This window comes from Thalassophryne amazonica, chromosome 9 (assembly GCF_902500255.1).
Source record: "Thalassophryne amazonica chromosome 9, fThaAma1.1, whole genome shotgun sequence".
Lineage (NCBI taxonomy): Eukaryota > Metazoa > Chordata > Actinopteri > Batrachoidiformes > Batrachoididae > Thalassophryne > Thalassophryne amazonica.
The window spans coordinates 57,317,625-57,339,617 of NC_047111.1; the positions used below are offsets into that span (position 1 = coordinate 57,317,625).

The window sequence follows — 21,993 nt, forward strand, 5'->3', positions numbered from 1 at the left end:
TGTCTTGACTGAGTTCAGAGGGCACTGACCATGACCTACATTTTTCAGGTCAAACCTGGGTCAACACAAGACTAGGCCTTTGCTGTGTATTAGGCCTTTGCTGTGTATTGAACATCAAATCATCTCAGATCCAAAATATTTAAGACACTTCTTATCAACACCCTCTGACAGGAGTTCTGAGGGCGCCGACCTTCAAGAAGGATTTGCATGTCAGTGAGTGCCTGAATACGTGTCACTCTGCTCAACAGTACTAATTTCCTTCATGACAGATCTCTTGTTCTTTTTATATTTAGCTTGTGTGTCCATTTCTGTTTACTTTACAAAATAAAAAAATGCTGTAGACCATCATGAAATCCTGCACATACTCCAGACATGTCAGCAGCAATGGAAACCTCTAAGAAAACAACCTGTCACAGAACTAAATATAACTGCCTAAAGATACACTGTAAACACTTTAGCAATGAAGCACAAATCTTAAATACAAGCATGACTAGTGAGAAACAGTCAAGCCCCCAGAAGGCTCTGAGATCAGTTCCTGCACCTGTCACTTTTAATGTGTCACCAAGACTTTCACTGTCACTAAGTAATAAGTAATAAAACACACAAAAATACAATAAAACACACAAAAATACAGTCATGGTCAAAATGATTGACATCCTTGAATTTTAAGTACACCATTTAACTCCAGACGGATTTATCATACAGTACCACACTATTTGTATCTCTTAATAATTGATGTAAATGAACTGCAAGACATATTCAGTGACGCTAATTTGCATTTATTTCTAAAAATATTTTAAAATCTGTACCTAAAAGCCAAGGGTGAAAAAACTCTGACCAGCACTGTATGTGTTGCTTTCCTTTTCAAGAAAATAACACAAAACATTTGGGAGCTTTTCATCACTTCCTCAGCCAAATGGAAAATAACTAAGTCTGATTTCATCATATGTGGGAGTAGTCCAGGTTTCAAAATCACTTTTTCCCTTCAGCCGTGGGTCTTACTTAAAAAAAAAATTACAGTTGCCCTCTGCTAGTTCTTAGAACTTTGAAAACTTATTGACTCAAATCTTCAGTGACGAGAGCAGATATCTATTTCATTCTTATCATGTTGAGAAGCTGCTTTTACAATGACTGCATCTGATAATATAACCTGAAAAGATAAGAAGGTACAGAAAGGGCAAATCTGCCATGTAGACAACAGTAAAAACACTACAGGAACTTCATAAAGACTGTGTGAGGTTTGGTTTGTCAGCCTGCATGTGATCTAATTTCTGTTAACCATGTCTGTCTCTGTTCTACTTTACCATAAAGCTGCGACCAGGGAAGCAACAGGTCACATAAATCCATTCACATTCACTGGCACTAACACCTTCAGACTTGTCTTTGATGTCTTTCCTTTCTTGAGTCATGGTCACTCACTTTTTGAGGTCCACTTGGTCTCCAAAGATTTTCAGTATTGTGCCAGACTGTTCTACTAGCCAACAGTCCAACTACTTTTGAGTACGTAAAAATGTATAACCACAAAATACAACATGTTGTCACGCTCTCATGCTAATGCATAACATTCTTCCGACATTTCACCGCTATGACCTGCAAGACAACATTCGGCAGAAAATAACTCGTTGAGCGTATCTCAACTTGAGAGCTCTGCCATTCTCACGCTGCGCTGGGCTTCAGTTGTGCTGGTTGTACGAGACACACTCTAAAAAAGAAAAAGCCTCACTGTCCTCCTCAAAATATTATCTTTGGAAAATCTGTCCACCTAATAAGCAACACTAGTCATGTGACTAAATCCTTGTACAATACACATTTTAACCATTTTGATATATTCACCATCAAAGTCCACAAAAACCAGATTTCACACTGTAAAAAATTAAGTTTCCCCCCTATTCATTTTACGGGCGTGACCTGAGATGATGTCATCAAAGTTCATATTCTTCACAGCTTGAGGTTTCTGAGCGTTTATCAGAGGCAGGTGAAATCATGCTAATTTCCCCATGATTATGACTTAATTTCTCTGGGCATACTGCACCAAAAATAAAACAAAATACCATCCATCCATCCATTTTCTTCCGCTTTATCCAGAGTCGGGTCGCGGGGGCAGCAGCTCAAGCAAAGCCGCCCAGACGTCCCGATCCACACACACCTCCCCCAGCTCCTCCGGGGGAACCCCAAGGCGTTCCTGAGCCAGCCAAGAGATGTAGTCCCTCCAGCGTGTCCTGGGTCTTCCCCGGGGCCTCCTCCCAATGGGACGTGCCCAGAACACCTCTCCAGCGAGGCCTCCAGGGGGCATCCGGAAAAGATGCCCGAACCACCTCAACTGACTCCTTTCGACGTGGAGGAGCAGCGGCTTGACTCCGAGCTCCTCCCGAGTGACCGAGCTCCTCACCCTATCTCTAAAGGAGTGCGTAGCCACCCTGCGGAGGAAACTCATCTTGGTCGCTTGTACTTGTGATCTTGTTCTTTCGGTCATGAGCCAAAATTCATGACCATAGGTGAGGATCGGAAAGTAGATTGATCGGTAAATCGAGAGCTTTGCCCCCCTACTCAGCTCTCTCTTCACCACAACGGTCTGATACAGTGACCGCATCACTGCAGATGCTGCACCGATCCGTCTATCGATCTCACGCTCCATCCGTCCCTCACTCGTGAACAAGACCCCGAGATACTTAAACTCCTCCACTTGAGGCAAGGACACGCCACCGACCTGAAGAGGGCAAAGCACCTTTTTCCGGTCGAGAACCATGGCCTCAGATTTGGAGGTGCTGATTTTCATCCCGGATGCTTCACACTCGGCTGCAAACCACCCCAGTGCACGCTGAAGGTCCTGATTTGACGAAGCCAACAGAACCACATCGTCCGCAAACAGCAGAGACGGGATTCTGTGGTTCCCAAACCAGACCCCCTCTACACCCTGGCTGCGCCTAGAAATTCTGTCCATAAAAATAATGAACAGAACCGGTGACAAAGGGCAGCCCTGGCGGAGGCCAACGTGCACTGGAAACAGGTTTGACTTACTACCGGCAATGCGAACCAAGCTCCTGCTGCAGTCGTACAGGGACCGGATAGCCCTTAGCAAAGGACCCCGGACCCCGTACTCCCGGAGCACTCCCCACAGGGTGCCCCGAGGGACACGGTCGAACGCCTTCTCCAGATCCACAAAACACATGTGGACTGGCTGGGTGAACTCCTGTGAACCCTCGAGCACCCGATGGAGCGTGTAGAGCTGGTCCAGTGTGCCGCGACCAGGACGAAAACCACACTGCTCCTCCTGAATCTGAGGTTCGACCATTGGTCGAATTCTCCTCTCCAGTACTCTGGAATAGACCTTACCGGGGAGGCTGAGGAGTGTGATCCCCCTATAGTTGGAACACACCCTCCGGTCCCCCTTCTTAAACAGAGGGACCACCACCCCGGTCTGCCAATCCAGAGGCACTGTCCCCGATCGTCATGTGATGTTGCAGAGATGTGTCAGCCAAGACAGTCCCACAACATCCAGAGACTTAAGGTACTCAGGACGGATTTCATCCACCCCAGGAGCCTTGCCACCCGAGGAGCTTTCTAACCACCTCGGTGATTTCGGCCTGGGTAATGGATGAGTCCGCCTCTGAATCCCCAGTCTCTGCTTCCTCTTCGGAAGATGTGACGATGTGATTGAGGAGATCCTCGAAGTACTCCTTCCACCACCCGACAACATCCCCAGTCAGGGTCAACAGCTCCCCACCCGCACCGTAAACAGTGCTGGTGGAGAGCTGCTTCCGCCTCCTGAGGCGTCGGACGGTTTGCCAGAATCTCTTTGAGGCCGACCGATAGTCCTCCTCCATAGCCTCCCCAAACTCCTCCCAGACCCGAGTTTTTGCCTCTGCGACCACACGGGCTGCGGCATGCTTGGCCTGCTGGTAGCTGTCAGCTGCCTCTGGGGTCCCACCTACCAACAAAGATAAGTAGGACTCCTTCTTCAGCTTGACGGCATCCCTTATTTCCGGTGTCCACCAACGGGTTTGGGGATTGCCGCCGCGACAGGCACCAGAGACCTTGCGACCACAGCTACGAGCGGCCGCATTGACAATGGAGGTGGAGAACATGGTCCACTCGGACTCCATGTCTCCAACCTCCCCCGGGATCTGGGAGAAGCTCTCCCGGAGGTGGGAGTTGAAGACCTCACTGACAGAGGGTTCCGCCAGTCATTCCCAGCAGACCCTCACAATACGTTTGGGCCTGCCAGGTCTGACCGGCTTCCTCCCCTCCCAGCGGATCCAACTCACCACCAGGTGGTGATCGGTCGACAGCTCTGCCCCTCTCTTCACTCGAGTGTCCGAGACACGTGGTCGAAGGTCAGATGATACGACTACAAAGTCGATCATCGACCTCCGGCTCAGGGTGTCCTGGTGCCACGTGCACTTATGGACACCCTTGTGCTCGATCATGGTGTTTGTGATGGACAAACTGTGACTAGCACAGAAGTCCAACAACTGAACACCACTCGGGTTCAGATCGGGGAGGCCGTGCTTCCCGATCACCCAAATACAAAACAAATATAAAACAAAATGCAAAAAATAAAAAAAACATTTTCAGAATTTTTTATTTATTTAGAATAATTAACTCATCTGATATTTTATTTACTAGTGATACGCACTTGAATCTGAGCTACACCAACTGCCACCAAGTTAGCATGGACCACCACAACAAATAACTCAGCATCCATTCCATGTCTGTGTAGAGTGTTAGCCAGGATATTCTGAATCAACATCTTCTCATGACAGGAAACATATATGATCCAAAAAAATTAAGTGTAAGATTTCGTGGATATTCATGGAAATTCCTGAAGCAGATGCACAATGCATGTCTTCCTTTTAACACTCAGAAGCACATATTTGCATTTTGATTAAGGTCAAGTTTAGATTTAGGGTTATAACAATAATAATAATGACTGCCTCCAACTGATACGTACAAATTCTGCTCAAATATATGCAAGAATATGTATAGTAGAGAAGCTTGAATCTTCGACTGGACTGGGTTGCTTGACAAGCAACCCATTCAAGCTTCTCTACTATGGAAACCTGGACAACTGAGAGCCTACACAGTAAGAATATGTAAAAATTTCTGTGCAATAGAAGGGCATGGGTCCACATCATTTACAGCGAAGAGGCAAATCCGAAGACAAGAATTTGTATTCTGCTGAAAACACGGAATACGAATTCAGCTATTGAACTCAGCTGGTTTGGTTTTGTCTCTAACTTGCTTCTAACAGTCGGCTAACAGCTCTGAGAAGCTCTCCACAAGTTCTTTTATACTCACTCGACTGGTAAGCACTGAAAGCCGAGATAGACATGTCCCAACTTGTCCTCTAACACTCCGAAACGGAGGTGTTCCTTTGTCTCGCTTCATCAGCGAATCGGTCGTGACGCGCGAAGCCTCCGCGCGGCTTTCCATGACAAAATCTCTTGTTAAAAGTGAAATCTGCCGGAAAATGGCTGATGTCCAGGTCTTGTGATAACCAGAGAAAGAGCACACGACGGTCTCGTATCCACAGAGCCATCAGCTTAGAAATGATCCAGTGGTTTGTGCCGCATCGTCGCAGCTCGCAGCGTGGCGCACCGACCGTCCTTAAAGGGGTCCTTAAACCTGTAGTTAAAGTCCTTATTCTCTGTGAAGCCGGTAAAATTTTCACTGAAAGCCAGATAAATTTTTCGAATGGTTTCTAGGTGCCAGTCTCTAACAGCTTCTGAAAAACTTCTGATGGAAAAAAAGTCCTTTTCATTCCGCCATTTCCAGACAATGAAAATCCGACGAGGGGGCGGGACCACTCCTTCCACAAGGCGTGCTCACAGGCGAATGACGTCACCAACAGGCGTGGAAAAACTCACGCATGCGCACGAGGGTTCAAGCATGTCTGACGTAAAAACATATGAATGAAATCCATATAGTTTTTAAAAAAAATAAAAAGGACCGTTAATTTATGGACAGACCACGTACATGTGTGTATTGAGTTCGCAATGTTTTCAGCGGCCAAAAATGTCCATCAGTGGGTGCTCGGGTAAAGTCTGCGCCTTTCTATACTTCATACATTTTACTATGAATTTTTCATGAAAATATGCTGCCTGATTACATTAGGCCCCAGAAACAAACAAACAAACAAAAACATTAGTTTATCATTCTTGACAGAGGGCGGATTTTTAAAAAATATACATATATTTTTATTTTCTTAGAAGCAGGTACATACAATGTCATTTCAAACTTGAAAAAAACAAGACACACAGCACCTGCACACCAAGTGCAGAACTGAAAAGGTCAGCTATTTTGAAAATAAATCTTGTTTCCATGTTGAATACAGTCAGTGTACTGCATGCTAGTAGCGTGATAAACACGCATACTGTGTGTGAGTGAGACGGAACAACTGACTGTGTGGTTGTCAGTGACAACAAGCCGCAAGTTCTGGGCTCAGCTTGGTAAACTTTATCCGTCTTCGACCAAAGCACACTCGCCACCTAGCGGATGTGCCGGTTCTTGCACCAGCTGTAACACCGTCAATGAAGATTGCCAAAATAAAAAATAAATAAACTGATGTGGGCCAATTTCGGCATGCGGGCGGGATGATAAACTGTTTTTTTTAATGGGGCCTTACACTAGAACATCAGCGAAGCCAATTTTTTATGTTGTCAAAATTGCAATTTAAACCCGGTAGACGTCCAACACCTCTTCAATTTTTGTTGGTTTGAGGAACCTCTTTAATAGAGTCCCTTTATTCAGAGAGTTACGACGGAGTTTTAGGGCCACATTGAATTTCTTTTTTTTTGGACTTTGAGAATAAAGTCGGAATATTACGAGAATAAAGTCTTAATATTTTTGACTTTCATTGAGCCCCTGAGGAACAATGACAAATAAAGAATTCTGATTCTGATAATATTATGAGAAAAAAGTCGTAATATTACGAGAATAAAGTCATAATTTTACGAGAAAAAAGTCGTAATATTACAAGAAAAAAGTCGAAATATTATATTATGACTTTATTCTCGTAATATTATGACTTTATTCACGTAAAATTACAAATTTATTCTCGTAATATTACGACTTTATTCTCGTAAAATTACGACTTTATTCTCATAAAATTACGACTTTATTCTCTTAATATTACGACTTTATTCTCGAAGTCTAAAAAAAATTTAAAATTCTGTGTGGCCCTAAAATGCCGTCGTAGAGAGTAGTGACATGATGAGTTGAGAAAAAAAAAAATGGGCACGTGACTCGTGGTGCCATCTTGGGGCCAAAATAGCTTTCACTGTTAATCTATCTGCATGTAAATCCAGCTATTTTATTTATTTAGTCACTGAAAATGCCGGGTTGTTGTGCGTTTGGATGCACAAATAGACACAAGAGTTTCAAGATGTACAGAGTCCCTTCAGATACAAACAGAAGAAACATTTGGGAAACTAAAGTTTAGCCGTGTGGGTTGGAAGCCGAGATCATCACCAAAGCTAGAGGTAAATTTAGTGTTCAGTTCCGTGTCCAGTAACTCACCTAAACCATCACCGTATGAACCGGATATTCGCAATCACCGGACAAAAAAAGTCCCAATGTTTTTGTATTGTTTTCCATGTAATAAACACTATATAAAATGGATTTTTCGTTCACATCAGATAAAATGTCCCATCCGACCACAATGTATTTCCATTAAAACCCCTCGCATGTGAGACTGGAGTCATTTCCGTGATTAAAAGCCTGACCGTTTATTTTTTTCACACCGTGCTCAGACTCGGACCCGCAGCCTAACGTGCACCTGTTAAATCCAACACCGCAAAAGGCTGTGATTTGACACTTTTCTGCTTTCACTCTTTCCTCACATATTTTAATAGTTTTTGCAGTGCGCACGCTGATTACATTTTGGAATCACATACATTTGGCAGAAAAGTCCACAAATTTACAACATGGAGTTGGAAAAACAGGAAATTGTACAGCTTACATTTGAATTGGAGGTGATGATTCTAGAAAGAAAAGCTTGTTGAGGGTCAAATTAGTCCAGCGTAAAGCATAATCCAGTGACAGAGAACTTTAAAACTGGCACGCACGTCATTGCATGACATGGAGTTACAGTTACAGAAGTGTAAATCAGGCTTTGAATTCATTAAATAAATCATTTATAAATTGTAAATTAATGTAAATTTGACAGCGTAACTATTTTTATATTTATTCTGATAGCACCTGTACCTGGATCTGTTGCTGTATGTGGTTAACTGATTAAAAAAATGTTGAAAACATAAAAGGTTAACCCAGTCTCACGGCATGTCGTGATTCAGCAGCACGAAATATACGTTAATCTATTGGTTCGTGATATTGTCACGAAAAGCACCTCATTTTCATCACGGCAGCATGAATTCATTCTAATACATTCCATGATGGCTGCACAAAATTAAAAGTGAAGCAGGGGTTGGGTTGGTTATGGTTAGGGTTGGGGGAAGGAGTAGGGTTAGTAATAGTGAGTTAAAAAAAAAATAGTTATGAAAATTTTAATCATTTCGTGATGGGAGCACGAAAAAATAAACAAAATGTGAGACTGGGCTGAAAAGGTTCATTAAGTAGTTTAAGCACATTTGGCCCCAAAATGGCGCCATGTTCTAAGGTGATGCTACTCTCTGAATAAAGGGACCCTACTCTGAACTCCCCACCCCCCCCCCACCCCTCATCTACGCCACTGAACGTTGCTATTTTCAGTTAGAGGTGGGCGATACCAGGAATTTTGGTATTGATCTGATACCAAGTAAATACATGCCCAGTATCACCGATATCGATACTGATACCAAAACTTTTTCATTTTTAAGCTTCATAGATCCAAAGGATCCAAAAGACCTAGGATAGAATTTCGCCAAACATTGTACGTGACAACAAAATACTTTATCACAATCAACATTTTTGTTTAAAAAAATATCACTCAACACACCTTAAAACAAAATCTCCTGAGGTAGAGGGCTGACAAACCACAATACAAGTGTGCGCTGCTCCGTGTTGTGTGACACAGCGCAGTTACAGAGAGCAGACTCTGATGAATCTGCGTGCGCAGCAGTCAGTGCGTGCGGGAGACAAAAAAAGCTTGAGTATCGATCTTTTTACACGAGGATCGTTCAGTATCAGTACCAGCGCTGGTATCGATATTAGGATCGATCCGCCCACCTCTACTTTCAGTACCTGATAACAACAATCAGCATGTCCATTAAAACATCATATCACATCCTAAATTCAAGCAGGGAACGTGACATTTAAAACGGCAAAGAGCAGAAATTTTTAAACAAATTAAGGCAATTCAAACTGCTTCAGCTGTTACTCACCATTTCGAGGTGCACTCCAAGAGCAGTTCCTGGTAAGACGCAATAAACTGAAACTTTGAAGCTTTTTTACCAACTCGCTGTAATCTTTTCCACACCGAAGTCATCCTCTAACGCCCGACTATGAAGAAGTCGGTGGAACAACAGCAACAACAACAACAAAAAAAAAAAACAGAAACTTTTAGCTTCCTAAAAGGTCCGTTAGCTTACTGCTGCTGCGGCTGAAGCTCACCGGCTCAGACTTGCGCTCAATGGTGAAAAGTTGAATAACGGTCCAAAAAGAGGGGGAAAAATAAGAAATGTCGCTTGTAGAGAAGTGGAAATTAGGCGTTGAGCAAGAAGGAAATGTGTGTGTGTGTGTTGTCTCAGAAGAGGTTTGGAGCCGCTCCGCGAGCTGTTCCGTTGCAGCTGCAGTTCCCCTCAGTGACGCCGGTGATGCAGCACTTTGATCTGTTTATGAAGTTTATAGACACGTGAAGAAGACTTTGATCAAAGATGACAGGGAAGCTGTTAATCTGACAGTGACTTTTTCAACCAGCAACATTAACCTCTTTTTTTTAATATTACGTCTTCAGTTCACTTTTATATCCACTTAGAGTTCCCACAGTGGGTCAGAGCTCAGGGATTTTCCTCAGTGAGAACAGGAGGATATTTTTAGGTGTGGTGGGGGGATGGATGGATGGACAGAGGCAGCTGGGGTGGAGGAGTGCAGGGCAGTAGGGGAAACAACTCTCCTGACTCACAGTTGGTCTAATATTACTCCTCCAAATAACTCTCCCTAAACAAGCACTCATACACAACATCTACAACCTGCTTGTGTGTTGCTTTAATTGGAAAGAAGCTGCTGCTGGCCACGCCCCTTCTACCTTCAGAGATGGGATTTCTTTTCATTTCTATTCCAAGGACTGTTTGAGTGTCTAAACAAGTAGAAGTGCATATCTTGATGTCCAAAACTAGAGGTTTCAAGATAAAGGGCCCTATCTGCACAGTCTATACTCTGGTGTAAAGTGCATAGCACAAGTCCATTTAGTGGTATACGACTCCACTTTGCAATTTACGCAGCATGAGTGCAAAACAAGGCGCAGGGTATAAACAGGATGTGTCAATTCTTTTAAGAGGTATGTGTGCTGGAATCCATTGTATTGTTTTTTTTTTTTTTTAGATGATGAACCCAACAGGCGGCACAAGTGAGAGGATTTCATGTGAGGGAACACATCTGTGAACTACACACAAAAGCATGCAGTTTATTTACGGGTGCAGCATCTACTACAGGTTCTTCTAGCAACACCTCCTCCATCCCGGTCCCCTCATCTTTGGCTGTTATGCATGTTAATAATGCATGTATTAGCAGATATATTTGTTTCAATGTTTAACTTTTAGAGAAAAGCAGTTAAAATATGGTACAAACCAATGATTAAAGTTGTGGTTCTTCCTGATTCCATTTGTTATTATTTTTATGTTGAATTCAGTTTCATGCATCTGTTGTGGTCTATTATCTGCATGCAGTGTTGGTGTGTTGAACCAGGTTATATAAAATGCATTTGAATGCTATGCTTTTAAAATGCACTAGACTTTAGACCTGTCTTTTGGTGGAGTCTAAAGCAAACTTTCTTGTGACAGATGGAAGAAAAGCACCAGCTTTGCACCTGACTAGACCTTATTTTTAGTACAAGGCTTTGTTATAGGTTGGTAATATGCATATTATCATACCGTTCAAGTTGGGCCCATTTTATCAGAGTTATGGCCCTTGATGAACAACTCTCGACTCCATCAGTTACATGAGTGGGTGCTTGCATTCTGAAATCAATACCTCTCACAATTTTAGGAGAAATTTTGTGAAACTTGGTACAAATCCTTGTTATAGGTTGGTAATAGACATATTATCATTTGAGTCTGGCCCATTTTATCAGAGTTATGGCCCTTGAATAACAAGCCTGGACACTGCCTGTTTCATGAGCTGGTATCTGCATTCTGAAATCAAATATCACATTACCTTGAAATATTATCAGAATGTAGTAAGCACTTGTACCAAAGCTGCATTTGCCAGTGGGGGATACTGTGCTCTCAGAGCATTTTTTTTTTTTTTACTTTGAGGGTAGTTAACATGAATCTAATCACAATCACATTTTCATCAGTATAACCTCTTTACACTACTTTGACATTTTAGGATAACTTTGGTAAACCAAAGCATCACTTTTGTGATATTTTCAGGATTGTAACATTTGGAATGTTCATGTTGTGAGTTTAAAACAAGGTACTTTAAGAATTTTGCCTTCTCTATTGTCTTATAGAAAAATCTTATTTTCCTACGTACATTAAGTTACACCAATGAGAGAAAGAAAGAAAAATGAAGCCCACCATTTGTTACATCAGATTAACTGCATGTATTGAAGGCAAACATGTTTCATTTATAATAAAACCTACACATAGAGCTGGAACTTTTCATTATTTGGCAAAACAAAAGAGTTAAGGCGTCAGATGTGACAAGTCACCGACTGAAAATATGCTGTATGAAATATTGTCTACGCAAGTAAGCGATCAACAGTTCGAAACAGAGCAGCACGATTGATGACTTTAAGGCCAATGAGCTAGTTACACATGTATGGAGAGTGCCTTTTCATCCGACGCAGATGTTCACAGTAATGCATCACATTCACACACCACTGTGAAGTAATTGTCAGGTGATCAACTGCACATCTCCTCCAAAACAGCTATTCTCACCTGGTTTCTAACCAGAGGACCTTTCACGTCAGGCACATGTGATAACCACGACAGTACAGCAACTGATGTGTGCCTACGTGTATACACTCACAAACACACACACACAAAAATACAAGTAAATGATTTAGTAACTTACACCAAACAAAAACTGCAGTTGTCGCTCTAAAGTCAGTATTTTCTCATTTGGCGCCCTCTTGTGCAACAAATGTGCAGATGATGAAAACTGAACAGGCAAATCTTTATTCACATCCAAATTTATAAAAACTCATTGCTTTGTACAGCAAAACGGGTGTTTTCGGTATTTAGAACTGCGGACTGACACACGTTGCATCACCCACTTCTTCTAAATGTTTTAGATGAATCAGGAAACATAATATTACTCTGTAATATTATGGACACTGAGCTGAGCACACTGAGCTGTGCTGGAAAGTTCAACTCTTGAACGTTGTTCCGTGTTGACTGAGCAGGAACTGAATCACATAATTACCATTCTCATGCACTGACTTTACAACCGGCCACAGTAATTACTGTGTCACAGTCACAACGGAAACACAACGGAAATGTCAGCCCGGGAAAAACACAATTATTTGACTGATGTTTAATAACTTAAAAGCTTCACAGTCATACCATTACTCCAGCTTTTCCATCTCCTTTAAAGCAGGAAAACTGTGATTTATCAACTTGTACAATTTAGGAAATACAACTTCTAAACACGATGTTCAATAGTTATAATTAAATAACCAAAGCCAGTTAAGCCAATTATCAAAATATATGTAGACTGATTTATTGTAGACTGTAGATGATATATTAAATATTTAAATGGACAGATGGTTTTTACAGATATGTGAAAATGTAAACAATGTAAACGGTCAAATATTCAATTTTGCTGAACAAAACAACAAAAGAAACAAGTATGTTTAAATCTCCCTTAATGAATAAAATTTCTGTCAACTTTTGGACAGGATGTCACAATAGTAAAAGGTGTTTTTATTGAGCTGTTAAAAAGAAAAGTAACATTCTGGATCAGATCACAGTCAATAAGGTGTGTGCCCACCATGAAATGGCACATTTCCTGTTGAGGAATGGCCTGCCACTCTTCCCTCAAGGCATTTTGGAGTTGAACAACAGTGTTTGGTATCAGAATATGAGCTTGAACATGATCCAGAATATCCTGTAAGTGTTTTATGGGTCTGTCGCAGGTCCCCCTGTGTCACAGAGCCTCTCACGTGTTTTAATGTCCCAGTTAGTAAAACAACATAAAAGTACTCATGATTCTAAGTGTCTCCGCACATATGTGCTAATAATTAGTGATCTCTGATGTATTTTACTCCTTTCACTGTGTGTTAACAGGTGCATTTCCGGAAAACGTTTCACTCTGCAATTCTCTGCATTTTTCATTGTGTGACATCCTAATTAGCAAAACAGAAACCTCTCAATGACTGACAGACAGTGAGAAATGAACATGCTCCTTCCAAAAATGAAGTTTCTGAGCCGCCGTTCGAAAGTGATGGCTTGGATTTAAAGAGAGGAGACGACACGCTTCACCCTGAAACACTAACTTTTTCAGTGTCGGATTTTGGAGCCTCAAGTGTGGAGACATGCTCTTTACTGAAGCTGTGTGAAGTTACATTATTTCCAGAAATTAATGGACATTATTTAATGTGCCACGATCGTAAGAGAGGTTGGAGTCAGCTTCGCACGCGCACTTCTTTGTTCATGTGGAGTTTATATTTGGAAAACAATATAACACGTCTGGCAGTTCAGCATTTTACCCCTTTTGTTGTTTTGCGGCATTTTTTTTTTTTTTACTTTGAGAAGCTGGAGTGCACGTGTTTTAACAACACTCATAATTAATCGTGCACAAAGCTGAACCTGGAGCAGAGATGGTTAGTGACAGGCTGCGTTTCTGACTCATAGCTGTGCAGGTGCACAGAAACCTTCACAGAGCTGCAGCTTTTACCGTGACTGTATCAAAATGAACCGTTTTCACTTAAAAACAAGTCATCATAACATGACATCACACTTATGTAAACTTTGAAATTAATCTGTCTCCGTTCGTAATGTTATCAACTACGTTCCATTCAAGCGCACGCTGGGATCCTTCTAGTTGCGATGTCAATTGTCGGAAACACCCGCGTACTCATGACGAGTACTTTGTTTTCAGATGTCTCTGTAGCTGTTTGTTGCGAATGCAATATACTTTGAAACCAGTCATGGGGGTGCACAAAGTAATCCCGGTGGATCATCGGATGGTCACTAACAGCCTAAATCTTAATTGTTATGATTTTGGTGCGACATGTCCTTTAACCGACTGCTAGTCTACTCATGAACATTTAACTGTCTGGCGATGTTCCGCACTTTCAAATCAGCATCCAGGATGCCAGTGGCATGTTCACAAAAAGTTTTCAGTGCAGTGTGGCACGGCAAAAATGCAACAAATTTCAAATTTTTGTAGGCCTCCTCATATCCCAACAAAATCACCACTCCTAATTGTTACCGACAGCGAGTCATTGCTGAAAACATGCCACACGTTCTTAATTCTGTCCAGGTGCTTGCCAGTGTCCATAGTCATGTTTGTGTGCAAACGCGTGATCTGTGACTAAAACTCACTATTTACGATCTGCATCTCCGTGGTAGACTCAAAATGACAATTACTCTCCTCCCTACTTGCGTTTCCTTTGTTGTTTAATATATGACGGAGGGTCAAAAACAACCAAACGTTAAAAAAGGTCTTAAAGATCATTAAAGCATGTCAAGCTGTATTTTGAGCAGCCCTATAGGTAAATTAAACCAACGGGCATTAGTTCTATACAAGATCTCAGTCAAAAAGAGATGCTGCAAAGCAGCTGACCAGAGTCAATATTCCAAGACAAAAAAACACGGACTGCATTTCATTAATCCGTGGTCTCAGCCAGTCCATGGCTATTAGTGGTCGAGCTCCTTGAGACTACGCAGCGAGTTGGCACAGCTGGCGATCAGGCTGCAGAGCTGGATACTCATCTCCAGAGACGCTGAACTCTGTAACTGGGCAGTGGCCCAGCGAAGTTTGGTGAGAACAGCTTCCTCAGCTTCTTGTAACACAGGTCGGAGGGCGGTGTTCTGTGGACAAATAGAGGGGCGAGTGGGTGCCAGGACCGCTGCAGCGGCAGCAGGAGCTGGAGGAGGAGGAACAGTAGGTGGAGGTAGAGGAGCTCTTCCTCCTGCAGCAGCCCCCTCACAGTGTTCAGGTCTGGGCTGAGGAACGGATGCATTTATGGAGGTGCTGTCGGGACCTCCACTCACCTCAGCGGTCTGAAGCGGAGCTGGGGACTGAGATGCCAGCTGTCTCTCTCTCACCTGGGACAATGCTGCCTGAGCATTAAGCGCTGGGACAAGATAAGGAAGAAAAAAAGGCAGAGGAACAAGAGCAAACCCAAAAGAGAAGTGTGAATTAACAATGACGGCTTTGTGAAGTGCAGTGAGCGAGTGTCTGGGTGTGCAGTGTGTCTACCAGGGTTGTCCTTGTCAATATCAGAGTCCAGCTCCTGACAAGACACGCAGTAATTCTTCTGCTGTCTGTCCTGGAGAAGAATAGTCTGCAAACACAAAAACAAGCCGGTTCAATGTCCTCAAACAAAGAACACCATAATCTTCTGAATAAAAAAGAAAATAAACACACTCCACTCACCCCGCACTGATCACAGCACTCTCCCAACATCTTGTATCCTTTGAGCAGATAGTCACCCATCAGTTTGCTGATCTTGTCCTGTCGCTCCCTACGAGCTTGGATCACCTTCATCTCTGCCTCTGTGGGAGGCTCCCACTCAAAGTCTTCGTCATCTGGGGTTAGTGAATGAACACTGATTTTTAGAGTGACTCACTGACCAACACTAAAATCACACTCACAGCAGTTTGAACAACAGAGCTATGAACAGTTTAATGAAACGACACTCAGGTTCTCTTCCAACCTGGTCCTTTCTGGAGTTTGCATGTTCTCCCCGTGTTTGCGTGAATTGTCTCTGGCTTACTCCCACCTCCAAAGACACATTAGATTAACTGATGACTCTAAATTTACCATAGGTAAGAGTATGAATGTGTGGCCCTGCGATAGAATAATGGCCTGTCCAGGGTGTACCCACCTCTCGCCAAGTGACTGCCGGACTAGGCTGTAACACCCATGCAACTCTTAACTGGAATAAGCAACTTAGAAAATTAATGAAAGAACTGTGTATTTTTCACTTTTTGGACGGTAACAGTATGAACCACGGTACTCCCGTTTTTGGACGATATGGCTCCTTTAATAATTTTTTTGAGCAAAAGTTTAATCTATTGTAAGAGCCACAACTTGAGACAATTTAAGGAAAATATGTCATCTGATGTTATGCATAGATCATAATAATGTTTAAAATGTTATAAACACATTAACATTGGGTAGAAATAGGATTTGCTCCTAACTTGAAAATGTACACACAGTAGTTTTAGTCAGTTGACAACTTTTTGGTCATTAAACATTTCTGAATTGGATTACATCTCTTGTCACTCATGCCGGATGAAGCTGTGATTGCTTTTTAGTTCGGTAAGTGGTTTTCTGAACTCATCTTTAAATGCCAAGCCAGTATTTTAAGTTTGATTTTGCACAAATGACGGCATCTTACAAAATATCACTTTGTAGATTTAAAAATCAGTGTAGGTGCCGTCACTATTTGTCGAACATCCCATCCATAAAATCTTACTCTAAATGTCAACTTTTGTCATTAGCTCAGTCGCATCTTGTGCTGCTTCTGTTGGACTAAGGTGGAATAAATACAAGGACAGCGCTTCATTCCAAAGTGGATAGATAAATTTTTAGGTTATTATTTCATCATAAAATGCAAGTTTGCATTTTTGAGGAAATGTTTACAACTTGCTGCCTTTGCATTGCATTTTTATTTATGATCACTGCATTAATGTTACTGTGTGTCCTTCTATATATAATCACTGTATTACTGTTCCTGTATACATTTATATTCTGTAACAGTAATCTGTTACAGTGTGCACTCATATTTATACTCACAGTATTAGTGTTACTGTGTACACTTATATTCACGAGCACAGTATTATTACTATAGTGTGCACTCATATTTGGTTAACAATATTAACGTTACTGTCAAAGTATTATTCCTGTGTGCACGTAATTTATGATCACAATATTAATGTTATTTTCACAGCACTATTACTATGTGCACTTATTTTATGATCACAGTATTACAGTGACTGTCACAGTACTATTCTGATGTGCAATTATATTTATAAGCCCGGTTGCTCACTGGGTAGCACTATTGCCTCACAGAAAGAAGGTCCTGGGGTCACTTCCTGCCTGGTCCTTTCTGTGTGGAGTTTGCATCTTCTCACCGTGTCTGCACAGGTTTCCTCCGGCATTTAAAAACATACTTATTTACAAACTGCCGCTGACCAAGGCAGTGTCTCCAGAACTGGAGTTGGTCCACGGGCATAGGAATGCAGCTGGTTGGATTGTGTCTCTGATTAAAATGAGTTAAAAGCAGAGGACAAATTTCACTGGATGTATGTAATAAAGACCCTTCTTCTCTTCACCATATTTTTACTATATGCATGAACTTTTTATGATCACAGTGTTACTGTCACTATTACAGCATTATTATTATTACTGTCACGATAGTATTACTGTGTGCACATATTTATAATCTCAGCATTACTGTTACTATTACTTACTGTGACAAACACGTTTATAAACCGTTTAACACTGATTTACTGTGAAGACCTACGTATTGTAGATCTATTTTTTCCGCTTCAGATTTGTAACTCCATTAATCATTTATCATTAGGTTTATTCATCACACTGGTGGATATCGTGCCTTGTTGTCACTAATTAATGATGAAATAATGTGCTCCACTAACAGATGCTAGCTAACGAATGCACGGAGCTAACGTCAGCTAACAGTGTCGATACGGTCAACCAGACGAATACATATTTAAGTAGGAAAATTTAAAACAACACACCAAAGTCTTTTTGTAAACGCGCTACAGACTATATCTGCAGCAACATTTACACCAAAAACAACAAATGGTAAAGTTATCATAGTTGACAAACCGCCATTCAAAGCCATGTTGCTTCAGCGCTACACGTTGTGCGTGATGACGTCAGGCTTCGTTGTTAACTTGGTTTAAAGGCAGTTGGCCATCAACTTTTCAATCTACTAGCGCCTCCTTCTGGATTGGAGTGTACTCTAAGGATCTCAGTCTAATTGTATTGCACTGGCCAAGTGGTTACTGCGCTTGTTTCCCGTGCGGAAGGTTCTCGGTTCAAACCGCACCCCTTCCCATTCTTCGTATAGAGGGTTTTCATGTGACGTATCGGTCACGTCATCTTGTGTCCCGCGGCCATTCTGGATTACGACGCGGTGGCCGCTGTGATATGCTACGTGCATTTGGCGAACAATTGCAGAAGCTTCAGCGTCGGTGTGAAGAAGCCTCACGGCACCGTGGCGCTGAGAGAGATCCACCGCTACTAGAAATCCACTGCTCTCAGAATTTTATTTTATTTTATTCGGCAATAAAATGATATACGAATACATAAAAATACTGTCAAGGATAACACAAGAACGCTTCCAATACGGATGCTTATTTACATTGTGGTCCTCGAGCACCAAGCTGCTGATCCGCAAGCTGCCCTTCTAGCACCTGGTGAGAGAAATCGCTCAGGACTTCAAGACGACCTCCACTTTCAGAGCTCCGCTGTGATGCTCTGCAGGAGGCCGGTGAGGCTGACCTGGTCGGCAGCTTCCTAGTTCACAATATCGCAGTGTGACACTGTTGGCCAGTTCGTTACATCACCACTAAATTCACTATCTGGTATAAGATGCGGATCCACTGAACCAACTACTACACATCTATCACGATAAATAGCTTTATCTCGAGGATTTAAAGCCTCGTAATAACGTACATTCTCTCCATTTTTCTATCACGTGCCAGCCTCCTTGTAATCCGGAATGGAGACGGCACCTGTCCTGCAGCAAATCGGTCACGTGATTGAAAACCCTGTATAACGTGGAGCTGCGCCAGGAAGGGCATCCAATGTCAAATTTGTGCCAATTCAACATGCAAACTCACCTCAGATTTGCTGTGGTGACCCCGAGTGAAAAAGGGAGAAGCCGAACTGGTCAAACCAAAATGATCTCAATCTTCTCAACATAACGGCCTCTTTCAGTTTTTGTCCGACCTTCAAATACCTCTCAGTTTCCTTACCCTTCTTACAATGTATACGAGGTCTGTTAGAAAAGTATCCGACCTTATTATTTTTTTCAAAAACCATATGGATTTGAATCACGTGTGATTGCGTCAGACAAGCTTGAACCTTTGTGCGCATGCGTGAGTTTTTTCACGCCTGTCGGTTGCGTCATTCGCCTGTGGGCAGGCTTTGAGTGAGGAGTGGTCCACCCCTCTCGTCTTTTTTTTCATTGTTTAGAAATGGCTCAGAGACTGCCGCTTTGCTTGAACAAAATTTTTTCAGAAACTGTGAGGCACATCCAAGTGGACACCATTCGAGAAATTCAGATGGTTTTTGGTGAAAATTTTATGGGCTTCAAAGAGATTACGGAGTGTTACTGTCGCTTTAAGGACGGCCCCCAGCAGCTGATGGCGTGCTGCGCTCCGAAGCTGCCATCGACAGGCTGAACGACCATTTCTTTCTAAACGGATGGCTGTATGGATCCATGACCATCGTGTGCAATTTCTCTGGTTATCACAAGAGCTGGACATCAACAATTTTCTGGCAAATTTCACTTTTAACAAGAGATTTTGTCATGGAAAGCCGAGCGGATTCGCTGCTGGAGCGAGACAAAACCACCTCCGTTTTGGTCTCACAGGACGGCTTTGAGATGGCGTTCAGACAGCTGTCGGTGGTTTTTCAGTCGAGTGATTATCCGAGAAATTGTGGATGTGCCTGGACATGCGAGAACATGTCCTGTGAGGCTTCATCACGGCGTTGCTTTGCGCCATGCGGCACCGCTGTGACGCGCAGGATTCCTCCGCACATCTGTCTCAATGTGCCGAAAAAGTGCTGATGTCCACGTCTTTTCACAATTCCTGTGCTAGCCAGATGACATCCCGGATAAAACACAGCATCCAGTTTGGAAATGAACTGCACATTCCACTGTTACAGGAGTTTTTGTCATGGAAAGAGGAACAGAGGCTTCGCACACTATCAGAGAAATTGCGGAAGAGGTGGACATCAGCACTTTTTCGGCACATTCCATTGTGACCGAAGATTTGGGCATGAAAAGAGTGGCGGCGAAATTCGTGCCGAAGCTGTTAACTGCGGAGCAAAAGCAACTTCGTGTTGAAGTCTCACAGGACATGCTGGACTCCACAAAAAGTGACGCCGACTTCATGAACACCATCATCACTGGTGATGAGTCCTGGGTGTACAGGTACGACCCGGAAACCAAATTCCAGTCGTCACAGTGGAAGCATTCCACGTCACGAAGACCAAAGAAGGCTCGCCAAGTGTGAAGCAACGTGAAGGTGATGCTGACTGTTTTCTTTGACTCCTGCGGTGTGGTACACCATGAGTACGCACCACAGGGTCAAACAATCATGAAGGAGTACTACAGGGATGTCCTCTCACAGGGTCAAACAATCATGAAGGAGTACTACAGGGATATCCTCTGTCGCCTACGTAATGCTGTGTGGAGCAAAAGACCACAGTGGGCCACAGGAAATTGGCGCATCCATCACGACAATGCTCCAGCACATTCCTCGAACTTAATTCAGACTTTTTTTGACAAAAACCAGACTCCTGTGGTTCAACAGGCTCCTTACTCTCCTGAGAAGGAGAGAGCATATCTCACCTATATTGGTCTCTCTTCATTGGCTTCCTGTTAATTCTAGAATAGAATTTAAAATTCTTCTTCTTACTTATAAGGTTTTGAATAATCAGGTCCCATCTTATCTTAGGGACCTCGTAGTACCATATCACCCCAATAGAGCGCTTCGCTCTCAGACTGCAGGCTTACTTGTAGTTCCTAGTATATATATATATATATATATATATATATATATATATATATATATATATATATATATATATATATATATATATATATATATATATATGAGGAAAATAAGTATTTGAACACCCTGCGGTTTTGCAAGTTCTCCCACTTAGAAATCATGGAGGGGTCTTAAATTTTCATCTTAGGTGCATGTCCACTGTGAGAGACATAATCTAAAAAAAAAAAAAATCTGGAAATCACAGTGTATGATTTTTTAAAATAATTGATTTGTATGTTACTGCTGCAAATAAGTATTTGACCCCTACCAACCAGCAAGAATTCTGGCTCACACAGACCTGTTCATTTTTCTTTAAGAAGCCCTCTTATTCTGCACTCTTTACCTGTATTAATTGCACCTGTTTGAACTTGTTACCTGTATAAAAGACACCTGTTCACACAATCAATCAATCACACTCCAACCTGTCCACCATAGCCAAGACCAAAGAGCTGTCTAAGGACACCAGGGACAAAACTGTAGACCTGCACAAGGCTGGGATGGACTACAGGACAACAGGCAAGCAGCTTGGTAGAAGACAACAACTGTTATGATTTATTTATTAGAAAGTGGAAGAAACACAAGATGACTGTCAATCTCCCTCAGTCTGGGATTCCATGCAAGATCTCAGTTTGTGGGGTAAGGATGATTCTGAGAAAGCTCAGAAGTACACAGGAGGACCTGGTCAACAACCTGACGAGAGCTGGGACCACAGCCACAAAGATTACATTAGTAACACATGATGCTGTCATGGTTTAAAATCACTTATGTAAAATCCATCTGGGGATCCTCTGGTCACAAGCTCACCCCTCCAAATTCATAAAAAAGTGTTTTATTTCAGTGCACTTGAAATGAAACAGTGTCAAAGTCCTCTCAATAGTATTAAAAAGGACACTGATGGAAGCTAAAA

General features: G+C 42.3%; 2 protein-coding genes across 3 annotated transcripts in view; both read right to left on the reverse strand.

Annotated features, from left to right (window-relative positions):
* Window positions 1–9,751, reverse strand: part of LOC117517924 (titin-like) — a 167,291-nt gene extending 157,540 nt beyond the window's left edge. Inside the window, 1 exon segment of the mRNA XM_034179057.1 lies at window positions 9,321–9,751. Within this exon segment, the coding sequence (XP_034034948.1) occupies window positions 9,321–9,424 (104 nt within the window). The 5' untranslated portion in view covers window positions 9,425–9,751.
* Window positions 9,752–12,257: 2,506 nt separating this feature from the next.
* On the reverse strand, window positions 12,258–18,199 carry znrd2 (zinc ribbon domain containing 2). 2 transcript variants are annotated; one of them, XM_034178095.1, is made up of 4 exons: window positions 18,127–18,199; window positions 15,706–15,848; window positions 15,529–15,613; window positions 12,258–15,403 (listed from the first exon to the last, which is right to left on the reverse strand). In XM_034178095.1, the coding sequence occupies exons 1-4, from the start codon at window positions 18,140–18,142 to the stop codon at window positions 14,964–14,966; spliced, it is 684 nt and encodes a 227-aa protein (XP_034033986.1). In that variant the 5' UTR covers window positions 18,143–18,199; the 3' UTR covers window positions 12,258–14,963. The 2 variants fall into 2 exon arrangements, with proteins under 2 accessions (XP_034033986.1, XP_034033985.1); XM_034178094.1 differs by having other exon boundaries at window positions 15,706–15,857; window positions 18,127–18,179.
* Between the last annotated feature and the right edge of the window lie 3,794 nt (window positions 18,200–21,993).